General features: G+C 46.4%; 2 protein-coding genes across 4 annotated transcripts in view; both read right to left on the bottom strand.

Moving 5' to 3' along the window:
• The window catches only part of FBXL13 (F-box and leucine rich repeat protein 13), a 37,278-nt gene extending 36,641 nt beyond the window's left edge, over positions 1-637 (bottom strand). The window contains exon 1 of the mRNA XM_078861111.1: positions 467-637. Coding sequence (XP_078717237.1) covers positions 467-637 — 171 coding nt within the window. The remainder of the gene's footprint in view (positions 1-466) is intronic.
• Positions 638-2,165: 1,528 nt separating this feature from the next.
• On the bottom strand, positions 2,166-22,575 carry TUBGCP6 (tubulin gamma complex component 6). Of its 3 annotated transcripts, XM_078861095.1 has the most exons (27): positions 22,220-22,575; positions 21,730-21,845; positions 21,142-21,186; positions 19,698-20,464; positions 18,466-18,620; positions 17,555-17,759; positions 17,252-17,425; positions 16,697-16,818; positions 15,976-16,048; positions 15,738-15,847; positions 15,350-15,441; positions 14,274-14,413; positions 13,539-13,688; positions 13,336-13,417; positions 12,961-13,049; positions 12,128-12,243; positions 10,663-10,801; positions 9,700-10,558; positions 9,105-9,181; positions 8,830-8,962; positions 8,072-8,246; positions 7,393-7,534; positions 6,305-6,499; positions 5,573-5,705; positions 4,896-5,109; positions 4,139-4,332; positions 2,166-3,482 (listed from the first exon to the last, which is right to left on the bottom strand). In XM_078861095.1, the coding sequence occupies exons 3-27, from the start codon at positions 21,170-21,172 to the stop codon at positions 3,379-3,381; spliced, it is 4,671 nt and encodes a 1,556-aa protein (XP_078717221.1). In that variant the 5' UTR covers positions 21,173-21,186; positions 21,730-21,845; positions 22,220-22,575; the 3' UTR covers positions 2,166-3,378. The 3 variants fall into 3 exon arrangements, with proteins under 3 accessions (XP_078717221.1, XP_078717220.1, XP_078717222.1); XM_078861094.1 differs by having other exon boundaries at positions 21,730-22,575; XM_078861096.1 differs by lacking the exon at positions 21,142-21,186 and having other exon boundaries at positions 21,730-22,575.
• Between the last annotated feature and the right edge of the window lie 273 nt (positions 22,576-22,848).

The raw sequence follows: 22,848 nt of genomic DNA, 5'->3' as shown, positions 1-22,848 counted from the left end.
TAAAAAGGAGTGGATTGTAAGAGTGGTCAGGGATGAGAGGGGGGAGTTTGTGCGAGAGGGGTGAGGTAAGGTGGTTGCTGTGATATCTGTGAAGTGTGAGGAGTGCACCGAGGGGGTCGTTATAAAGGGGTTTGCCGTCACATTGTTCACTCAGATGCGCTTCTGCGGCCGTCTGGAACGCTCTTCCGATATTCGGAAGCCACTGAAGCGATGCACTTTTACATTTAGATTGAAAACTCAGTCCTTAAGAACTTGTTTAGTTTTACTTCCCCCGCACCTATGATTAGCACGGTGGACAACGTACGGCGCGAAAGAAGTTCAACATAATTAACCATCCCAACGCTCTTAATACTTCACGTCACTTCTCTCCACCTCTCTAACCTCACGACTCTCGCCCATCTCACCACGCCACGACTTTTGCTTCACCTTCCCGCTCGCCCCATGAATCTCATCCCTCCCACCTCACCTCGTAAATCTCGGCGATGTCGTGACGTTTCAAGTACAACTTGAAGTCTCCGTCCCGGTCGATGACGCGGGCTGCCGCCGCCGCCACCGCCGCCGTCTTCCCCTTCGCCCCGGTCTCCTCCATCACCCCCACGGCCCCCATCACCTCGATAACCGCGGTCTCCTCCTCCATCCTCATCCCCATCTCCTCCATCCTCATCCCCATCTCCTCCATCACCACCACAGCGCGTCCCGTTGCCAAGCAACAGCCTCGCGGACGTGACGTCACGCCGGGGTCGCGCGCCCAGGTGAGCGAGCCACGTGGGGCAGTGCTGCTCATCTCGTGGATCAGCACGTGTTCACCCATACTCTGGGTTTTTCGGTAAAGTCACGTCTGTAAAAAATTAAATAAATCACGTTTCGGAGGCAACACAAGCTTCCGTCTTCAGGTGGAGCCGTCACCGCAAAATTACTGTATCCAAAACGTCGTGATTTAATTTGTTTTTATTTTGTTTTACCTACGTGACTTTACCGAAACAGCCAAAGAGTATGGACCCTTGCAGTCACGAAAACTTCAAATCTACAATTAAAGGATAAGCAAGTGCTTGAGTGTAGGCGGTGTGGCGGGTTTAACGACACATTTCTATTTACGCGATCTAACCCTCCCAGAAAAACCTACGTCATGGATATTGGTCGCGAAAGCCTTCGTGTTAAACTCAAACGCTTTAAACCCGGGGTGCACTCAACCCCTTGGGGGTGCGAGATGCCCTTTCTGAGGGTGCGAGGCATGGACAGATGTTTTTTAGAAGGTAAACAATCGACACACAAATTAAGCACGGGCACAACTACTTTGTTTCATCAAACCTATGTATCTGTTAACATAAAAAAAAACAATTGATAACCAAAGGGGTGTATAACTGCTTGTTGCGTTTAGTTAAGAACCACTGCTTTAGACGGTCACTGCATCGCACATCAGATGCCCTGGAGCTATGCACTTTTAAATCAAGATTTAAAACTCATTTATTTAGAACTTCTTGTTGCGTTTAGTTTGTCCTTGCCCCGCACCTCCGATTAGCATGGTTGGCTTACGTACCGTGCGAAAGAAGTTCAACATGTATGCATATAATGCAACGATCCATGCAGCTTCTGCACTTAAACCGATGTCGTCGCTCCGTCTCTCATCTTTGGGGGGAGTCACTCGCTCGTTCGTGTTCACTGCCAGACATGAAACGTGTCCACCAAAGCGCGGCTTTATCAAGCGAATGTCTCTCGCTTGCGTGGATGTTCCTGTCAGTGCGATTCTAAGCACGGAACTCTCCATGCTCACTTGCCTACATTTTCTATCTATGCACTTTGTCAGAAACAAGAAAGTTTGCTTTTTTCTGTCACGCATAGCCTGTTGGATGTATTCAAAGGTTTAAAAATGTCTCAACGTATTACTTTATTCAGTCTTGGTGCCCACAAAATCTAATATGCCGGTTTAATAAAATACGTTTTACATTTGGACGTGATATTATAAATCATGTGAACATTACTTCATTGCAGTGCTGCATTTCAACTCATTGTAGACTCTAGATTATTTTAAGCTCACAAGTTGAAATAATTAAGTAACGGCTGTGGAATGTCAACTCTGTTTTAATTAATTACACAAGCGAAACAAACACCACAGCCCACGGGACTTTGGGTGGCTATTTTAGTAAGTTAAATATAGGAGAAATATATACAATGCATCGTTTATTAACAATCCGAAATATTTTCGAGGGTTACCACCAATTCTGTTGAACAAGTGCTTTAAAAAAGGTTTGAGTGCCACATCCTTCAGTAAACAAAGATGTAAAGTGAATGTCTACACATCAGCCGCCTATAATGTACAACTTAAATTTTACGTATAGCCATTAACCCTAGGGAAAATATCGTCATGGACATTGTATTGCTGTGTGGAAATATACACAATAGTTGTCCAATAACAAGATGTGCCCGTCATATTAATGTGGAATTTCCACCACTGGCTCAGAGCTGCAAAATGATTAACGCCCCATAAACCACCGATGTTGAATAGTGAATAACCTGATTAAAATGCAAAACAATGTTTCATGTAGGGAATATGCATACACTTCAATTTGCATAAAGTCCTTGTTAATCCACTGTGAAGTTAAGACCCTGAGCCCTGAGCGCCAGAGTCCAAAGGGCCAAGGGGCAGCCTGGGGTTGAGTTGGCCAGGTCCAGGATCTGGGACCCCAGCCCCTCACTCCTGTTCCCCTCACCCCCTGTTCCCCCCTTCCCATACAGTGTTCCACATGGCATCTGGAAATGTTTAAACAATACTCCATCAGTGCTTTGGATACGATATTTTATAACTCTAACATAACTTTTTTTATGAACCACTTGCATTTTCACGACATGGAATAAGAACAGATTGATATATATATTACATGTGATGTGATAAGAGCACAAGGCATCAGCTGTTCAACAGATTTGAATAAATTGAGCTAAACCTCACAATATGGATTTATGAAATGTCTAAATAGACCACAATTTAAAACAAGGCAATCGCACCACACATCATTGGAAAACAGCGCAGTCACAAAACAGAGGGGTGTAAATTAAATATCACAGCAAGTGTGTGGGCTGGAGGGGGTCATGTGGACACATTAGAACATACATGAATACAAATGCAATTCTTATGTCATTTGATTCATGTATCCTAACGGGACTGAATCGATGCATCTCTACACCACGATTCAAAATTCTGCTTTCCCTGGTACCTTTTGTCCATCTAGTAATGTTCATACAAACACCAGTGGGGGCTCCATGCGGCTTTCCAAAGGGTGACCGTGAAAGAGGGGAAAAAACCATGCAGGCACACTGCAAAGTCCAGACATATGTACAGGAAATGGACTATTATCATGTATTAACAACAGTGGACTATTAGCATCATGGTGAAGCACGCCGTTCGGTATAGAAGCTGTTGAAGTTGATTCGTACGAGGAAGTCTTCGAGGTGAGGTTGATATCCTCGGCTCACCAGCTTTGTCACAACTGAAAATAAGAAAGTTAGAAAGCATTCAATCACAGCGGCAGGGGCATTAACAACATACAATACTACCACGTGACTACAAATCGATGTTAAAGATTTCCAGCGTACAGATCTTTATTCTTAAAATTAAATGCGTTTATGATGGGTACTCCTAAGAACACCAAAAATGATCATATCCCACCTGTAATCTCTGCATATGACCAAATCACCCACAATATACCACACCATCGAATTTCAGCAGGCTTAAGCCTGGAGTGTGCTTGGATGTGTCACCACCATGCACTCCAGGATGTCAGAGACGGCTGCAGTGCGCTGTCCTTCGTGATGGTCAGTAGAAGCCACAACAGCAAATACATTGTTGTAATGGAGTTCTATGCTCTGTCTATGCTACCTACTTTCACAGACCCATACGAACCAGCATGGTGAAATATGGTAAAATAACCCAAATGGCCTAAATGGCTTGGGAAGCCCCTTATCTAGTAGTGGATTGAGGAAAAGTGCTGTACATGTAAACGTAAAAGCTTGCTGAAATTTTCTTAAGCTGAAAGTCATATTAATCCAAATCCTACAGAGACACTACTATAACAGTCAACGGAGGGGTTTGGGAGAGGTGGGGTTTATGCCTCCATGTGCAAAAGAAGATGTAATTTCCACTCACCCTTGTGCAGGAAATGTGAGTAATACTTGAAAGCCTGGTGGGATTCTCTCAGGAGAGCGAAGTTAGGATGTGTGGCCCCGTGCGGGAGGCAATCCCAGGGGCGAGACACCAGCTGCGTATGGAACCGCAGGATGAGGCTGAAGATGCTGCGAATCACATTCATCACTGGCGCAGCCTTCTCTGTCAGGAGACCCCTGGGAAAACATTCATCGGTGAGCAGCAAGAGGCGTATGACAGCTTTATTGGTGCATTGGCAGTAAGATTCTATAGCAACTAGTTTCAGGTGGGCCACAATAAAATTGGTATGCTCATGGGCCATCATGACATTTCATAACACCTGTACGTGTGACCACTAATCTGTGCCTCGTTTCCTGGTCTCTTATCTCTCCTGCGCTCTTTCAACTCACAAATTTTGATCTCTTTCTCAGCAAGCCAATTCTCTCGACGAGCCACAGAACAGGGGCCACTCCATGGGCCAAATGTGGCCTATGGACCGCCAGTTAAGAACTGTGATGCAGATCATACACCTTGCTATAGAGCAATGAACATGACAGACCATACAGAATGTACAGAGGTTACAAATCAAGTGTTCAGAACGTGACCTCCCATTAAGAACACAACTCAACTGTAGAAACTGAGTATTTAGACCTAGCCTTGCTGATCAATATTAATGCCGAGTGTCAAACTCACCCCTATACACAGTCCTAACGGCAAACCGCATCAACATGCATAGCAGGGAGTGTGCACCGTGACATACCTGAATATTGCTGTGTTCAAGTATTCAGCATGGATTCTGTGGAGGTCATCCAAGTTTTTGACAGTCTTCAGATTCGCCTGAAACTCACTCCAGCTCACGTGAAGGATCTGCGTCATGATGTAACCCTGAATGACCTTGACAAAATGCTGCATTTCGTGCCTGAAAAGTTGCAGTTGGTGGAACTGAGTAGAGTGAATGGTCGGCTTCACAAAGGCTGCAATACACACACATGAAGCCATTAAGGGCGAGTTATTTTAATTAACATTCACTTGATTGTGCTGTGCATCCAGTGTGATTACTTGTCAGGAATCGTGGTATTATTTTCAGCTTGGATCAACACTGCCAAATTACCATGGGGTTTATAAATTGTTAAACGAGAGCTTATGACTAAATTGCAAGGAACGCGCCCAATCTCGTCAGCAAGATCGAGCTTGGATCGTGTGCAAAACAGATGTTTATAGGCTGCTGTGGGGCTACATTATGGGCAGCAGAGGGCAGCAAGATCCACGAATGTACTGCACTTCTAAGCTTCAGCGTCTGTGCTTGCTGCCTTCAACCCAGATTGACCAGTGTGGTGAAGTATGTTTCCTATAAATTCAAAACAAATGATAGTGATGTTCTACGCATAGTCAAGTGCTCCTGCGTGTGGCTTCTTGACACGTGTGTGCACCATGCACCTCCGCTCTTGAGGTGAAACCACACATCCTTGAGGGTCCAAACCATCCTCTCCAGCTGCAGCATCACTGAGAACACCTTGTTGTATTTGGTCAAGCAGCTGTCCGTGATCACTATGTTAAGAGGCCAGTCCACCTGCACATCAAAGGCACAGTGCACTCTACATCAACATCCATGCATCACGTACCCCTTCGTGATATCAGAATAATATCTTTGTGAAACTAACACAATGAGTTTTCTAAACTTAACATATTTTTGGTCTTTCCCCCCAGTTTTATCCTGATGGTGTTATCGGCATCATGTCGCACCATGAAAATAATAATCCACTCGGATTTCTTGCAAAGCGGTGCAAGACTTAGTGTGAGAAAACAGTCCACACGGAAGTGGATATCATAAAGCTACCTCTGACATCTCTTCAAGCAACTTCTGGTCCTCAGACAGGGGGGCAGCACTTCCCCCACAATGCTCATCGCATGACAGCCAATATATTTCTAATTCTCCGAAATAGAATTGTTAAATTAAGTGCAAAACCACATTTAATGTCATGGCTTTTTGTGCAGTCATTGGTTATTGGGCTGAAACTATTAACTCACTACACTTGAAAACCCAGTTCAACCACAGGTGCTTGGCTTGAATTCGAACCCAGGATCTCAGCGGTATCAGTTGATATTTTTTTTAAATAAATGAACGTCTACCTTGTTAAACTGCGACTAAATACACGTGCGTGCATTTACCTTGTAGCCGAGCTGCAGGCAATTGAGTGCGTCGGGGTCATTTGCTTTGAAGATGTCAGGCACCCGCTTGACAGCCAGGGAGAGGCTGGCAACAGGCAGAGAGTCCCCGTGCTGACTCTCCTGCAGTGCTTTGCCAAGCATGGCGTTGAGGGGCATGGGGCTGAGCAGCTGCGCTGGACTCGGCCCGCTGGCGAGCTGCACACGCGAGCATGGTTACAGGCAAGTGCCAAGGACCGCGTCTCCTGGCAAACAGAACACGCTCCCCAACCGCCTGGCTACAGGCAGTGAGCCTGAGCCGTCATGGCAAACAGCACACACAACGCACCAGCATGGTTGCACTAAGTGCCAAGGATTGCACCCACTGGCAGGTTCGGGACAACAAACCAACGTGGTTACGTAGCGCCGGGCTAGTGCCCCCTGGTATAACATAAAATAAAATTCACCATCCTTACTCCAAGCAGTGTGAGTCCCAGTGACAAACTGCACAACCAACACGTGTGTCTGGCTGCAGGTAGGATGGGAGCAATGCCACTGCATGAGTTTTCACGGCTGTGCTGTATAACTCTCCGATGTGTTTTTGGGTTGCACCGCGTGTTGTTTGTCAATTTAATTCAGTTTCCGAAGATGCCTCCGCCAGCACGTGGAGAGAAACGTCGGACATCGTGCTGAACAAAACGCGGTAACACCAAAAACACACGGGAGAGTTCCCCTGGCAGACATAACACTCCCCTCACCGGCCTGGCTACGAGCAGTGCCGTCCGTACTTGTGCCCCCGAGCTATTCTAGGCAGTGCCAGGTTGCACACTCTTGGCAAGCTGCACAACACCTTTGCCTGGTTATAAGTAACATGAGACCGAGTTTCCCTGGCATGTACTGTGAGCTTATGGCTCCTATTCTTCAGCCATTAAGGCATTACAATATCAATAGAACAAATGTTCACGTATAGCAGGACAATATCCCTGCACATAGGGCACTGCCTTTAGATTTTTGTCACAACTATAAGTGTAAATTTACTTTCAATTGCAGTTGTAAACAACAAATGAAGCCATATTAATGTGTTATAACATTTTAAGTTATGGAAATCTTACCTTTGCAAACAGCTGTTCACTCAAGGAATGAGCAAATTCACCATCTTCCAACAACACAAAATGCTTCAATGCTTCAAAATGAGTCTTCACATTCAGGTCTACAATGTAATACTCTACAATTGCTTTATTTACAATTGAAATCCTGAAACACACAAGCACAACACATTGCAAGCATGGGAAATTGAGAACACAATGGAATGAGACATTTTTCCTATTTTGATTAATTCACATGAGCTGAATTGTGTCCACAGTCGAGTGGAGAGGTGGATGCTTGGAGTTGCACTGGGACAGAAAGGAACACATGGGTTCGAGAAAATACGCAAATTAGAAATATTAAATTGAAGAGTTAGTGGCCTCCGGCAGGCTACTTTGCTAAAAGGAACGATGGCTGGTGGTTGAGGCTAATGATGGAATGGCAGTCAAAGGAGGAATGAAGCCCCAGAGTACATCCACTAAGGAGACGGAGAGATGAAATGAGCCCATGTGCAGGTAGCAAGTGGATTGTTACGTTCCATTACCGCGAGAGATTGCGACGGCAATCACCAAGCAGCAGATTCATTGTGGCTGATGATGGATGAGGAACTTTGAAGAGCAACATTTATTTGCGTGATCTTTATCCATATTTTGTTAAATTCCAAAGTGGCAACCCCATTGTATAATAACTCGCAAATATACTTACTGAGCCAAAATGGGTGAAATGATGGACCTCTTCACAAGGACGGGCAGGGGAAGGCGCTGGCTGGCGGTCACGGCCGTGTGGTCGGTGGCGGTGCCCGTGGGCAGCTCAGCTGGGGCATGGGAGTGGCTCTCGTGGTGGACCATGGCCTGCAGAAGGTGAGCCACTGGTGGACTCGCTGTTGGGCACACAAAGCCGCTGGGTTAGCAATGAGGGTGGAAGGATTGACCCTTCCTTGGTGATTCGATGAATGCTTGTGATTCACGGTTGCGATTCTATTCCAGAATAGATTTTTTTTAACAGCATTGAACAGTCTGACCCCCAGTGGCGGCAGATGCTTTAATATAAGAAGAATAGAAAAAATATTGATTCTTACACACAAGATGGATGCATGTATCATGAGCTTTACAATCAATTTGAATCAATTAATTAACACATTGTCACATCCCTTGTAACTACACAGGTCTCAACCTTTGAATATAAAAAATAAACACCTGGAGGTCTAAGAGGTCACATTTGTGAAGCCCATTTCTGCACAGTGGCGTAGATACTGAGTGTGTAGGGCGCGCAAGTGCACCGGGGCCCATGGAGCTGAGGGGCCCATGGGCTGGAGGGGCCCAGGCACTGGGGGGGGGGGGGGGGGTGGGGGGAAATTGTACAGAGGGGCACCATCTCATTCCTAACACCAGGGCCCATGCCAACCACACTACGCCACTGCCACCTACAGCACAACACAGTCGACACCTGGCCGGTGTACTCACACATGCTGGGAAAACCATCCTGGTATTTGTCTGCCTCGTACATGTTCGCCAGCGTCTCAAACTGCTGCGCCACGTTCTGGCTGAGCAGCAATTCAGGTGATGTCAGGTGTTGACTGGTGGGTGTCACCGGCTCCTGTAACAACACAGTCCCGAACGTTACCTGCTGTAACTGGCAGACAAACCCACTCAAAGACAAACAAGCAAGGCACGTACAGGATTAATAAGGCACATGTAGGATAAGATTAACAAGGAATTTTAAAATGGTGTAAAATTACCACACTCTCATCGCCAGATGACAAAACCGCCACCACATCTCCCGGTCCGTTTGCGTCCAATTCAACCAAATGTGTTTCTGCCAAAAAAAATAAACAATCATTTTATTTCACAAGTGATATCATCTTACAATTCATATTAAACATTAACAGCAATTCACTAACAAGAAACGCAAATCTCCGTTAATAAATATAGATGTAAAGCATGTATGCTATTGCTTCAATCAATAAAAACCAAGGGACTGCATGAGCTGTCGTGTAAGAGAACAAATAAAAAAAATCGCCGTGTTGTGCAGCATTATAAACGATAGTTCATCGTCAGTCCACCGATGGATCAGGGCCTCCCCACACAATGGGGGTCATGGGGGTTATTTGACTATACTTCACTACGCTGGTCAGTGCGGGATGGGGAAGGCAGGGAGCATAGGTGTGGGGGCATCGATTACAGTCCAATAGATTTTGCTGAACTGCCCACCATGTAGCTCTGCAGCTATAACACCCCCTGCTGTAAATGGTGGTCGCCAATCATGGCACTGTTTAGATTCCAAGGTCTGGTGAGATCAACTATCACAGGATGCACAAAGAATGCTGGGCTCACCTTCAGACGGATGTTCCTTGCTTCGCTTCTCTCTCATAACATTCTTCATCTGCAGCCGTATCTGGTCACCCCTGGTTTCTATGCCCGGGTTCAATATGTGGCCTATCGTTGAGTCAGACACGTGAGCGTTCGTCTGTTTGCGTTTCGGGATGTGCATCGTTTCCAATGTCGCCAACACCCCAGATGAGCAGATGCTCGATTGGGAAACGTGGCCGTAAATATGCGTCACAGGCACCGTGACGTGACCTTGTGCAGCCCCTTCTCCAACTCGGACGGTGGCTTTGGTGTCGCGTCCACGAGCGGTTTCTTGAGACGTCGGCGCTTCCACCCCTTTGTGTGTCGTCTCTACATGCACACGACCGAGTGTCGCATGCTCCTCGGATTGTGGATTGGCAACATCACACTCCTCTGTAATTGGAGATAAGTGGATCAACGATCTTAGAATGTCAGGAGCTTCCTGCACGTGAGAACCGGTAATGTCAGTCACGTGTGGAACTGCAGTGAAGGTTGCAGTCTCCAGTTCGTTACGCAAAGGCTGGACTCGATCAGCGATGGATGTAGTGGTCGCCGCGTATAACATGGTTGGAGAAATGCATCTTACAGATACGGCATCTTTGGAATGTTCTCCAAGAAGGCTACAAGGGGTGGTTGGTTTCAAGGGCAATGAAACGGCTTCAACCACTCCAGGAAACACATCTTCCGTCGCAAAGTCTCGACTCTCCAAACTCTCAACGACTCTTTCTCCAGCGACTGCATCTCTAACCACTGCACCTCCAGAATCAACTTCTCTGCGTTCCACTCCCCCAGACACAACCGGTGCTGAACTTCTTTCCGTTCGATTTTCCAATTTCAGTTCATCCTAAAAAGTAAAGAGAGGACATTTTTTTTCCCATTTTCCTTTCGACAACATATAAAATGACTTTGCGGCTGTGTGCACGTAGTTTGTCGCAGCAGCAGGCTGACCTGCAGTGCGGCACGCTGGCGCTCCAGGAAGGCCGTGCGGGTGCCGTGCAGCTCGAGCCTGCGCCCTCTCCACTGCGCCCTGTGCTCGCGCTTCCTCGCCTCCGCGTACAGCTTTCCGTAGAGTGCCACCAACTCCTCTCTAGATGTGCACCCAAACACAAAAACCCCCCCACCCCCCGAATAGCCTTTAACAGACTGTTGGGGCAAGCGATGTTATTGAGTAGCAGCACCTATGAAGGCCGGCATGGCACACGAGGGAGCGGGTGGCCAGCACACCTGGCTGCCTTCGTCTCCCAAGGGGCGATGTTTACACACCGCACCAGGTACTGATCTGAGGCTGAGTCGACCTCGGGGAGGCCCAGATAATCATAACTGGTGTTGGCCGTGGCCGGGAATCGAACTCGGGTCGCTGGGTTTGTAGTGCAGCTCGCTAACCGTGAGGCTACCGCTCCCCAAATACAAGCACGTTCGCACACACATGAATCCTTACCTACGATTAACCTCCAGGAGGAAAACGGGCCCCATTTAAACCTACAGCACTTTGCAAACTGCCCCACACAGGACACATTTTTTTAATAGAAAGCCTTTAGTAAAAAAAGGAACTTGGCATGATCCAGATCAGAGAAATCTGTAATGCCCTCTTCAACTAGGGGTGGAACAGATTCTAGTTGAGATAGCAGGAATAAATTGCCGACAGTTCTTTCGGGCTGAACTTTGACACATCTGTTGAGGCTTATATCCCCCTATTACGCTTCTCCAACCGTATACATTTTAAAATGATTTGTTCCATATGCTTTAACGTGTAATTTAAGACTGCATTCTAAAGACAAATTTTATTTTCATATCAGAAAGAGTTTAAACACTCAAATGAGTATTGTTGGGAGTCACCATCTCCGCAGAGCATCCTAAAACAAATTATATCAACTTTCTCGCATAATCTGCAACAAGCTGACACTGAAATGTAAAATATAACTCTATGAAAGTAAGACTCCTGCTTACGTTGGGGATGTGTTCCTGAAAGGTGCGGTGACAAATATCGAAATGTCGATCAAAGCGATTTACAGGGTATGTGGTGGAGGCAAAGGCCGCGGTGACGGATACGAGAAAGAATGGACGATGCTGTCAGCGACTTAAGTGTGGGGTTGAGGCGACGCAAATCAGGTCGCGGTATTAATAAAGTGCGGGCGTATTTGCGAAACGACGTAACAGGGAATTACTGGACGAGTGTTTGTGGAGGCGACTCACAGGGAGCCCTAGAGCAGCAAAGAACGCCGCCCCCTTGGAAAAATCGAAGGGCAAGCGGAAGATGGACGTGGTGGTAGGATAGGGGGGATGACACTACGGAGTAGACCCAGCTCGTCGTGGGGAATATCACGAGCAGAAGTGCTGACACAAATTGGTCGTCGACCGCCGACTGTCGAGCGGTCACTGACGGATGGGAGTGGGTCTTTCAAGCTCCACAAACCTGGCCTGATTCTTCAACATCCCCTCTTCAGCACTGAGCAGTTCATGCTGAGCAAGCATTTTTTTCCTCAATTCAGCATCTTCCGTGACCTTGTTGTCCTTGTCTGTCTGCTGCTTCTAAAATAAACACATCAGAATGAGATTATCGTGAACTTGGAATACTCTGTAAATGTGACTGTTTAAACACAATGCACGTGTGAGAATCCCAGCAGAACGATACTGCTTGTTAAATGGAAATATGACATCAGTCAGCATGGATATGTTTTCAGTTCGAGGCTTATAGCCAACATCCTGTGCCAAGATTGGGGAGGGCGATTCCAAAAACATATTACTCATGTCTGTTATAGCAGAATAAAGTGGACATTATCTTGTTAATGTATTTATGGTTTTTATGTTCACTGCAACTGTATCTAAACAATTTTATTATTACATTTTAGAAAATTATCTATTTGTTTTTGCCACGGTAACATATATTGGAATTGCCCAGGATTTCACTCAACGCAAACAACATTTTGGCACAACGCTCTGCTTTTTCTGCAAACCTTAAGGTTTGTCACGTAAACAACACACCAATTAAACCTTCCTGGCTGTGTCGGGTGGTGGAGGGTTACGACGCATTTATACTCACGCGATCTAACCCAAAATCTTTATTATGAAACTATCTATAATACCTCGACTGAATACATGGTCGTGTAAACGCATGAGGAATTATCCTGTGGCATCGTAAATGCCTCAAACTGAAAGATAACATCGACTGGGCGTCAGTGCTTACAACACTGTGCAGCATTCAACGTCGGTGCGTCGAGTCTCGATAGCTGGGAAAGACCGTTGTACCTGCACGCTCCTGTTGTACTGGTCCTGCAGCTCCTGAAAAACCCGTTTCTTGGCGTCTCGGAATGCCTTCGCTTGCGCCATCTGGTGTCCTGTGGTAGGATAAGATGGTTCGTAGCGATGCAACATGACTCGGCTAAAATAGCACTTTACATTACCAGATTAATGCGTTAATAGACTTTCGGATGACAGCCTCCCCATGTCTTGCAGGTCGTGGGGGTTAAATGACCATACATCATACAAGCTGATCAGCGTAGGTTAAGACAGGGCACAAAGACATTGGAGCTGAAAATGTGTTGTACAAGTACGCGCGTGGTGGATTGATCGTGGTCGATGATGATAATGTCCGTCTTCATTGCAATGGGAGGTCTCTATTACCCTTGGCAATCCCCAGGGCATTGTCCATGGTCCGGTAGACCTGCACCGCCAGTTCTTCCCGTGCAACTGCGGCTCGCTCCTCCTGAAATGTTAAAACACCAAGATGAGCGTCGCACACCGCATGCTTTCACGAAAGCTACAAGGGGTCATCGACTCCAACACCAGCTGCTTGCGTTTCTCTTCCGACCACTTTGTCCCATTACCTGCTGCGCACGGGCAACTCGTCTCTCCCATGCAATGCGCTCCATGCTGCTCGTGTAGTCGGCGCAACTCCGCTCGATCTCCACCAACTCCGCCAGGGAGAACGTCACCGATATTTGCGGCACAGCGACATCAGCGCAGCACACGTAGTTCTGTAATGCACGCGTGAAAAGGCAAAAGTAGGCAAATGCTACAAACGTCTATAAAAAAGAATAGTTCCTTTTGTCACCATGCTACCAAAGAAAAAAATGTTTGTGCAGACAAACTCATATATTCATCATCCTTGTAATATTTCTAGCCACTGTATTCCTGCTATCTGCAATATTGTGGCTTAGATATTGGGTTTATTCTCCATCTCTTCAACTGAATTTATATCGATGCAGAATGTGAGTGAAGGCATCAAAAGTGTCGTCTGGTTTAATTTCTTCATAAAGTGATGAGTTTACCTGTCAACATGCCTGCAATCATATTGGCAGTCACTGACCCTCGAAGAGTGAGGATCAGCTCATAATTTATCAGGGGGGCATATAAATATGATCTTTTACAAGCACGGTTAATCCACAAACGAAATAATCTGCCCAAGGATAATTAAGACTCAGACTTTATTGAGGCAGACAAGGCCATTTGAATGAAACAGATCTTTTTTCAAGGGTGATAATGTAAACTGTTCAATAATTAATAGATATAACTGCACAGTAAACAAGAGTGTGTAATATATTTAAGGTGGATTGGATTACCTGCGGCTGGCAGAGGCGAAGGAGGTTGATGGTTTTTCCGCACACGTAAATGTCGTCAGCCAGGCTGCCCAGGAAGAAGGGAACCCTCTCGTCTGCTTGCACAGGGGCCAGCACGTACCCCTGGCCCCAGTAGTGCTTGTCTGGACAAAACATCAGTTGTCAAGCACACAGAGAGCAGGTCTGAGAAACAAAACTATAAACACCGAGTCCTGTGGGATTTGCAATAGATAGTTGGAGAAACAGTATAACCAATTTCCCCAATAAGAAAGGTCAACGTAGTTTAACACGTAGACTTTCGGAACCAATATTATCCATAAGAGGTGTTTTGGGTAAGAGCACGCAAATATAAATATAACGTTAAACCCGCCACAACACCCGACACAGCCAATTAGTATGGTTTATCACGTAAACAAAACATGCCAATTAGTTACTAGTTCAACACAACGGTGTGTTGGAGAGTAAACTCACAACATTTAAGTAAATAAAGTAGAGAGCAGCAATGAAAACGTTTGGAACATAGGTTCTATAATACAACAGTGATTTCACATCAGATCCATATAACCTGGACTTTACGGACCCACATCCATCACAAGCATTACAAATCTGAATGACCAATACGATTAACTACGTTCCAAAGAGGTGTGTTTTCAATAATACGAGTGTTATGTTAATACACGCATGGTTGGTGCTGTGGCCAGACTGTGTGCATCATATTTGGGAAGTTATAAGTTCAAATCCTGCTTCTGGGTTGACCCAGTCTTTTAATCCGTCAGGTATTAATAAAGTCCCACTTTTTGGAAACTCAACCTTGGCCATCTTATGAATATACTCGGTCATTCCATGGGCATGTTGAATTTTCAAAACAGCTGGCTTATGCCCACCAATAGCAACAAGAGCCAAGCAGGGAAAATCTTTCACTTTTAATTGTATTCATAAGTGTGACGTATTTTCAGGACAATGTTGAAACATTTTCTGTAAATATAACTGACAAGTCTGGGACTAAGAGTCCTCTATGTTGTCATCATATAACGCAATTAAAGCCGTGTTAATAAATGTGTGCTGCCATGAACAATTACCTCGAGACAGGAGGTAGTCTTCATTCACACGGATCATGAATTCTCCGTAAACATCTCTGCAGAGGCCGCTGTAAACCCACTCTTGGATAAACCTGAGAGGATACAACAATCGCTGTTCATATTCAACATTCAAGCAACAGCACTGCTCTGCCTATAACCAGGCATAGAGTGAAAGTGCTGCAGTTCGTGTATTGGGCTACGATTCGCGCGAGCCGAGTTCAACTCCTGGCCATGGCTAACATTGGTGGCGAGTAATATCTGAACAAGTCCCGGTGAATTAATTGTTTTACCCTGAATAACGAATAACCACCAAATGGTTGCACAATGTTCCATGCACGTGTGAGGTAGTAGAGTGCAGACCGCCAGGAAGCCGGTGTTTAATGCTCACCTGGTGTATGGTTCACAGGAGCTCCTCAGTAGTGACAGAATAACATAGTAATTTCCTTGATCAGAGCAACAGAGGGCCTCCTTGTAGAGGTATGACAACAGCTGCACCCCCTGCAACATGCAAAGCATGGTCAGCCTCTCCCCCAGGCATCCTACATCTTCATGTCTGCCATTCCGACAAACTTGTAGCGCACAAACAATTTGTGGCTTTTAAATATATTTTAAGTGAAACTACTTACATTTGGGCAGTTGTCGAAAAGGGTGCCATTTCTTGAATCGTCTGTGTGAATTCTGCACAGCTCATTCATGTACCTTTAAAAAAAAGTGAATAAAGCGTACATTTACATTTCCATGCTTAGCCTACAAATGTCCAAGCCGTACATTACAATGATAACGATCAAAGATGTGTTTTACATTTGTATAGATACGTCTCAAAAACACCTAAAAAAGGCTGGTAACTGTGTTCAAAGGAATTTACCTTAATCGTGTTGAAAACTAACTGAATTGTAAAACACCAAGCGATACGTCACTCCTCTTTGTACATGTTGACAAACAGACCTTTTCCAATCCACTGTTGGATGACGGTCTTTCCACACTACCCTGGTCAGTGTGGGTTTGCTGAAGGAGGGAAGCACAGACGTGCCAGGAGCATCCTAACAGTGCAATAATGGAGTTTGCTGCACTGCCCTCTGTTGCTCACCGTGTAGCCTCACACTTTATGACACGTTTTGAATTGTGGTCGCCCGTACAAATACTATCCAGGCTCCTTAGGTTTAATAGGATAGGCCGTATTCTGGGTAATTTGGTTATAGCCAATTCTTTCTTATTTGATAAAAAAAACTATTTTTCAATAATGGCATATATGTACATACACACATTTCAAAACCGATGAAACAATAGAAACTAACAATGCAAAGTTCTCGACATTTTTAACGACACAGTGGAGGAGGCAGTACGAACCGAAGCTGCTGCGTCAGCTGTCGGAAGGCGTGCGACAGAGACAGCAGGCTGTGCGATGGTGGCGCCGACAGCACACACGCCTTGTAGTACTGCAGGTACCTGCTGATGCCGCTCACAAACGCCTGCACGCCCAGAGGGGTCAGACGAGGCACGTTCTAACACATGTGCGGCGTCTCACTTGGAAACTGTTGCAAACTATCACCGACAAGCTTTCTAAACGCTGCAATTTTAAACTACACCAGTTCCATAAAGTGTTTAAATTACAATAGTTTAAAAAAGATGAGGACAAAATATAATTTGTCAACCCAGAACCCTAACCGCACAGCTCAACTTTTTGTCCATGTCATGTATAAACTTCTTTCGCACGTACGTAGCCAACCGTGCTAATCAGAGGTGCAAGCACGAGGCCATAAAACGTTAAACCTGAGACAGTCTTGAAAACAATGAGAGGACCTTTAAGAAATCAAGACTGGGAGATTTTGGTAGCCTCATTCTTCAAGCAGTCAAGTCAAGCTTTATGACGTGACGTGCGACTCGCCCAGTACGATGTTTAACCTGGAAGATGAAGCCGCGGTGCTGGCCGGCTTCCCGGCAGGACAGCCCCGTGAAGCTGCAGAGCCTCCAGTAGAGTGTCCCACACTCGGCCAGCGTGCCCAGCAGCGCGTGCAGGCTCTCCGTGGACAGTCCCGACATCGCCACCCCGTCACGCACCACAAACGCCTGCCGGCCCTGTACCCCGACGCAGAAGTCGCGTGGCGCTCCCGTTACCAGTGCCTCGGCTCTTTTAGGGGTTTGTAAAAAAAAAAAAAGGACGTGGTCAAAATCTGCGGCGTATATTTATATGCGTCAAACACGTACGTGGTGAAAAGAAAAGGTCCTGGAGACGACACCCAGCAGCACGTTGAGGGAATCCTGGATGAGGCGAGCGGATGGCACGAGGGACATCGGAGTCGGCGTCGTGCCCCGCAGGAGGTGCGCCTCCGCACGGCGCACGCTGCACACGCGGTCAAACACCGCGCTCCCGGCCTCCGTCACAAACGGCTTCTCGCTCTTCCGTGGACCGCTGGGCAAAGTGAACAACACACACATTGCTACACCACCAGTGTCGCACAGACAGAGCCGACATAGAAACAATTACAATACAATTTGTGGAATTGGCTGGGTGGCTCAGCGGTCAGGGCACTGAGCTGGCACTGATGAGATCCAGGCTTACGACCTTCCTCATCTTGTCTGCTATGACTGACACATTCTATTCATGTCTTGATCAATTACTGACATGTTTCCCAGAACCATGCTCTTCCTTTCTCACTCCACATGTATAATAAATTCCCTTGTTTTTACTATGAGCAAATAAAGCTCTAATAATCCCTATCTTGCTCTTTTGTACAGTGCCTGCAGGAGTCAGTACATTTTTTTTTATGAATGTATAAATTAAATATGTTTTGTCATGCAAAGGAATTAATAAACATCAAACCCTGAACTGTAGTCTGGATATACTCTAAACTGTTCAAGTGGTGAAGCCTGGAAGACCCATACAAGCAGTAATGTATATTTGCTCACGCAAGATGACTTATTGTTCCCTTTTTCTCGTGTCAAGTCAGAATCAGAATCTTTACATAGACTGGAGGAATCCGATGAGCTATGTAGCTCTTTTTCACAGACTTCCAGTTCTGGGGCGTAACATTTACACCAAAGTCATCATGAACCCAAGGCCGCATTCCTTGGGTTAAAATCATACTTTTTCCCCCATTTAGTTTTATTTCACTTACCAGCCAATCCACTCCCAGGTTCTGTTTTTGCACGCCGTGTGGGTGAGAGCAGCTTCCCACAGGTTTGGCAGGTGGCTCCCCACCTGCGAGTCCGGAGTGAGGTTGGAGGCCGACTGGAAGCCCTCGTCGTCAGAGAGGTCATACGCACTTGGAACCTACAGCACACGCAGCATGGTGAAGTATGTGATGCCGAAATCAAGGTGAAATTCGCCACCAGGCAGACTATATCTACTTGGGGTTGCGGTACACAGACAGGTTACTCTATTTGGGCCTGTAAACGGATTCGTATTCCACAACAAAATATCTTGTCGTCACGAAAGACATACTGCATATTTGAATCCAGTCTTATATGCTATGGTTTGTATTATTTGCATAATAACTCCAATTATTTACCCAGGAAAGCCTGAGTTGTAATACTATTTGTCAAGAGGTTGCTGCAATGAGATGCGTGTCCATTACCATTAATGAGTGACGCGAGTAGAAAACCATGCAACGAAATTCATATTCTTAGGTTTTTTCGGTAAAGTGATGTAGGTAAAACATCAAAATTAATAAAAAAAAAATCACGACGTTTCGGAGGCAACACAAGTCTCCGTCATCAGGTGGGACCGTCACAGCCAGATTAGCTGCATCAAGTGAGGCAATGATTCAAGATGCAACCCCTTAAAAGCAAGTTGAGGGGGGAGGAGAGGGGGGGGCTCATCAGAATGTGGTAGCCAATGAATGGAACGTATCGGGAGGGAGGGGGGCGGGGCTCAAAGACGGCACGGAGTGCCACGTACTGCGTTGGGCGCACGCCGTCGCCCATCCTTTTGGCCCCGCCCCCCTCCCCCTCCCGATGCGTTGTACGTGGCATTCCGTGCCGTCTTTGAGCCCCGCCCCCCTCCCCCCCGATACGTTCCATTCATTGGCTACCACATTCTGATGAGCTCCCCCCCCTCTCCTCCCCCCTCAACTTGCTTTTAAGGGATTACATCTTGAATCATTGCCTCACTTGATGCAGCTAATCTGGCTGTGACGGTCCCACCTGATGACGGAGACTTGTGTTGCCTCCGAAACATCGTGATCTTTATTTTATTTCATTTTTATTAATTTTGATGTTTTACCTACGTGACTTTACCGAAAAAACCTAAGAATATGAATCCTTGCAGTCACGAAAGCTTCAAATCTAGAATTCATGCAACGAAAGCTAAAAACATTTTAATAACTTTTTATAATAGCAGTATATTCACCTTGATGGACAAGCCAGTAATATCCACATTGTCAGGGATGGATGGCAGATCAAGCTTGATGTCCATGTCCATTGTTTTAGTATGAACCAGTGCCCCAAACAAGGACAGATGTGTCTGCTTCTCGTACTCATTACAGACTAGCGTGTTCTGTTTAAACAACCCTGTTCCTGCGAGACCACTTCCAGGAGTGGATGTGAAAAGCTGCATGTTCCTCTCGATTTCATCTTCGAACAGAGGATCTCTCAACGTGTTTTGCGCAAAGCAATCAGCTTCAAAGTAGTTGAGGTCACAGCACTGATACCCCTTGAACCTGCACACTCTGCTGGGCGCAGCGTCATCTCCGTAACGCTTTGGAACGATTCCGCCGCTGCGGAGCGCGCCTCCCGAGTCGACGAGCTCCAGGAGAAACACCACGGCCGCGCTGACGCCATCGTCCGCCAGGTCTTCCAGCTGCTGCCCGAGTTCTTCGAGGCTGTCGGCTTCGCCGCCTCTTCCTCTCACCCGCATGTCAAAGGACACCATGAGCAACCTGGTCTTCACGGTTGGCGAGCGCTCCTCCGATGCCACCGTCTCCTGGCGCGGTCCTCCTTCGCCGCTCAAGACGTTCCTGAACAAAGCGGTGTACGCCGACTTTTTCAACTTCGACTTCATGGCTTCCCAGTTGGGCATCGTTCTTTCGGTGAGGGGCCTCCTGAAGTTTGCCACCATGTGCGCCGTGCACAGGTCTTCGAAAAGTTGCGGGACGCTCATCGTGTCGCGCGAGGACCCTTGACATATACAACGCAACACAAAACACCCGTTAATACATCCGAACGGCACAATATAACGATGTAAACTCAACTCATCAACAAGCACTGGATGTCCCCCCTAATGACTTGTATTCCTGGATCGTTCATCCCGTTTTAATATTGACATCTCTTATAAATAAGACAGTCCTGCCCCACCATTGAAAAAAAAAATTAATGGATAGTAAGTTGACATTTTTGCCACAATATACTCGAGTCTGTACGTATAACAATAAACGTCCTAAAATAATAAAAAAAAATGTGATGGTGAGCTGTAAGACTCAAGTCAGTGCGCTGCCAGTGATATCATTGATCATAAACCTGGCTCTCGTCAGCTTTGAGACTGATGGCTGTGGTGATTAAGGAAGCTACATTTAACGAAGTGATTTTATTTTATTTTATACCTACGTGACTTTACCGAAGGAACCAAAGAGTATTAACGAAGTGATGTCAGTGATGACTGTGGCTAGGGTTCTTCGGCTACTATAAATTCCCTAACATGATCATCCACTCCGATGAGCCATCAGGTGTGGCCAGGTTACCTCTGAAAAATAGCTCTCGTGTGTGGTTGATGTGTGCCAGGCTGATAACATAATTAAGTGTGGGGGACACACAACAGCTCCATGGGCATGTTACAACAGCGATCTGTGTCGACTTACCGCGTGCAGATCTTCTGTACGGGCACTCCATTGTGTTCCAACTCTCTGCGTACACAGTCTCGTTTGTGTTAAATGCTCAACACTTTGTGACGTCCTGTGTTTGTGTTATACATTGTGTACGAAAGTAAACACCGTCTGTATTGTCCCCAATGTGTGTTATATCAACATAGTCTGTGTTACTCATTAACCATAATCGTTTGTGTTAAATGCTCAACACTTTGTGACGTCCTATGTTTGTGTTATACATTGTGTGCGATAGTAAACACCGTGTGTACTGTTCACAATGTGTGCTATATCAACATAGTCTGTGTTACACATTACCCACCGTTTCTGTGTTAAATGCACTGTTTAACACACTGTTTAACACACAATGTGTAGAATATTTGCGTTTCGCACTAAACATGTACGCGATAGTTAACCATTGTGCGGTAAACGCAGAACACACAACGTGTGTTAGCATTCAGTAAACCACCTGCATACAGCCGCTGTGGATTCGTGTTAATGAAACTGTATATGCGTTAAACGCGTCGTGCATTTTAAATGAAACAAACAGAATGTAAGCACTGTAGTCGATAGTGGAATACGTACCTCTTAAGTCAGCACAATGTACGAGGAGTTTGCGTGGCGGTCGCTGTCAATGTAAACCTCCCACGCGTTCGACAGAGAACACGCCGAGATGTCGACTCCCTGCCTCCTCCACGCGTCTGTGCAGATTCAACATCGCTGCTGAACGACTCAAAACGTCGTCTTCGTCGTCGCTGTTTTACTTCGAAGGGCTCGGAGCGAGAAGTGGAATGCGAACCGGGATCGCCCGCAGCCTGCGCTAGGCCGCAAACGCCGCCAGAGCTGTGGGCGGCCTCACCCCGCACACCCCCCTCAGCTAAATTAACAACAACAACCACGATGATATCGACTGTGCACGGTACTGTCGCTACGATTACAACAATCGTAGCTCTTTAACACCCCCCCCCACACACACAGACCCCGGTGCGCTTCGGGGCTGAGGGTGACCCGCTCCTGCCGCCTCCTCCGCCGCCGTCGAGCGAGAGTCAAAACCGGCTCCGGTGCGGAGACGAACCTCGTTCATTGATCATCGTCTCGCGAACGTGGAAGCGGCGTTATCCCTCAGAATTCCGAGTGTCTTTGCGTCAGTAAGATGCCGGCATCGCCCTGCAGGGATCTCCCTTGAGGCTGGAGCAGCTTCGCGTTACCGCGGCGACTTCTGCCACAGCAAAGGCCTCACGCATGAGGCGCAGAAGGGCGCTTGCTTGAACACTTGAACACACGCTTCTGGATAATATTGGTCTGTAAAGACGTGTTCTATGTTTGTTTCTTTGTGTATGTGCAGACACAGGACGGAGATGTCAGATCGAGATACCCGCCAGGTATTTGCGCGCTCTGAGTTTATGCATCTCACCACCCCCATCACCACCACACTGGACTGGGCGAATGAGAGTTTGTTACTCTGTACGGAATTTATTTTACCAAAAAAAATTTTGAGCGCATAACATTTGTGAAAAGTTACTATTCAACGAAGTGCTGCTTTCGCGTGATTTTTAAATGTTAGTAAAAAAATGTAAATTTAAGTTTGGGAAATATTACACCACCGGTTTACGACAATCAGATTTGCCACCCGAATTTACGACGGCTATACGAGGCCACGGGCGATCTGCTTTACGGCATAGACCCCCCCTCAAATATACGTCA

Source organism: Lampetra fluviatilis, chromosome 11 (genome assembly GCF_964198595.1).
Source record: "Lampetra fluviatilis chromosome 11, kcLamFluv1.1, whole genome shotgun sequence".
Taxonomy (NCBI): domain Eukaryota; kingdom Metazoa; phylum Chordata; class Hyperoartia; order Petromyzontiformes; family Petromyzontidae; genus Lampetra; species Lampetra fluviatilis.
Note: the sequence above shows the minus strand (reverse complement) of the source record. Positions and strands in the feature narration are given on the sequence as shown.

Coding starts and splice junctions, on each gene's coding strand:
- TUBGCP6 (XM_078861094.1), bottom strand. CDS start 21,172: ATGGAGTGCCCGTACAGAAGATCTGCACGCG. Junction 16,049..16,696: donor CAGCTGACGCAGCAGCTTCG/GTTCGTACTGCC, acceptor TTTTTTTTAAAG/GTACATGAATGAGCTGTGCA. Junction 13,050..13,335: donor TGCCCTGGGGATTGCCAAGG/GTAATAGAGACC, acceptor ATCCTACCACAG/GACACCAGATGGCGCAAGCG.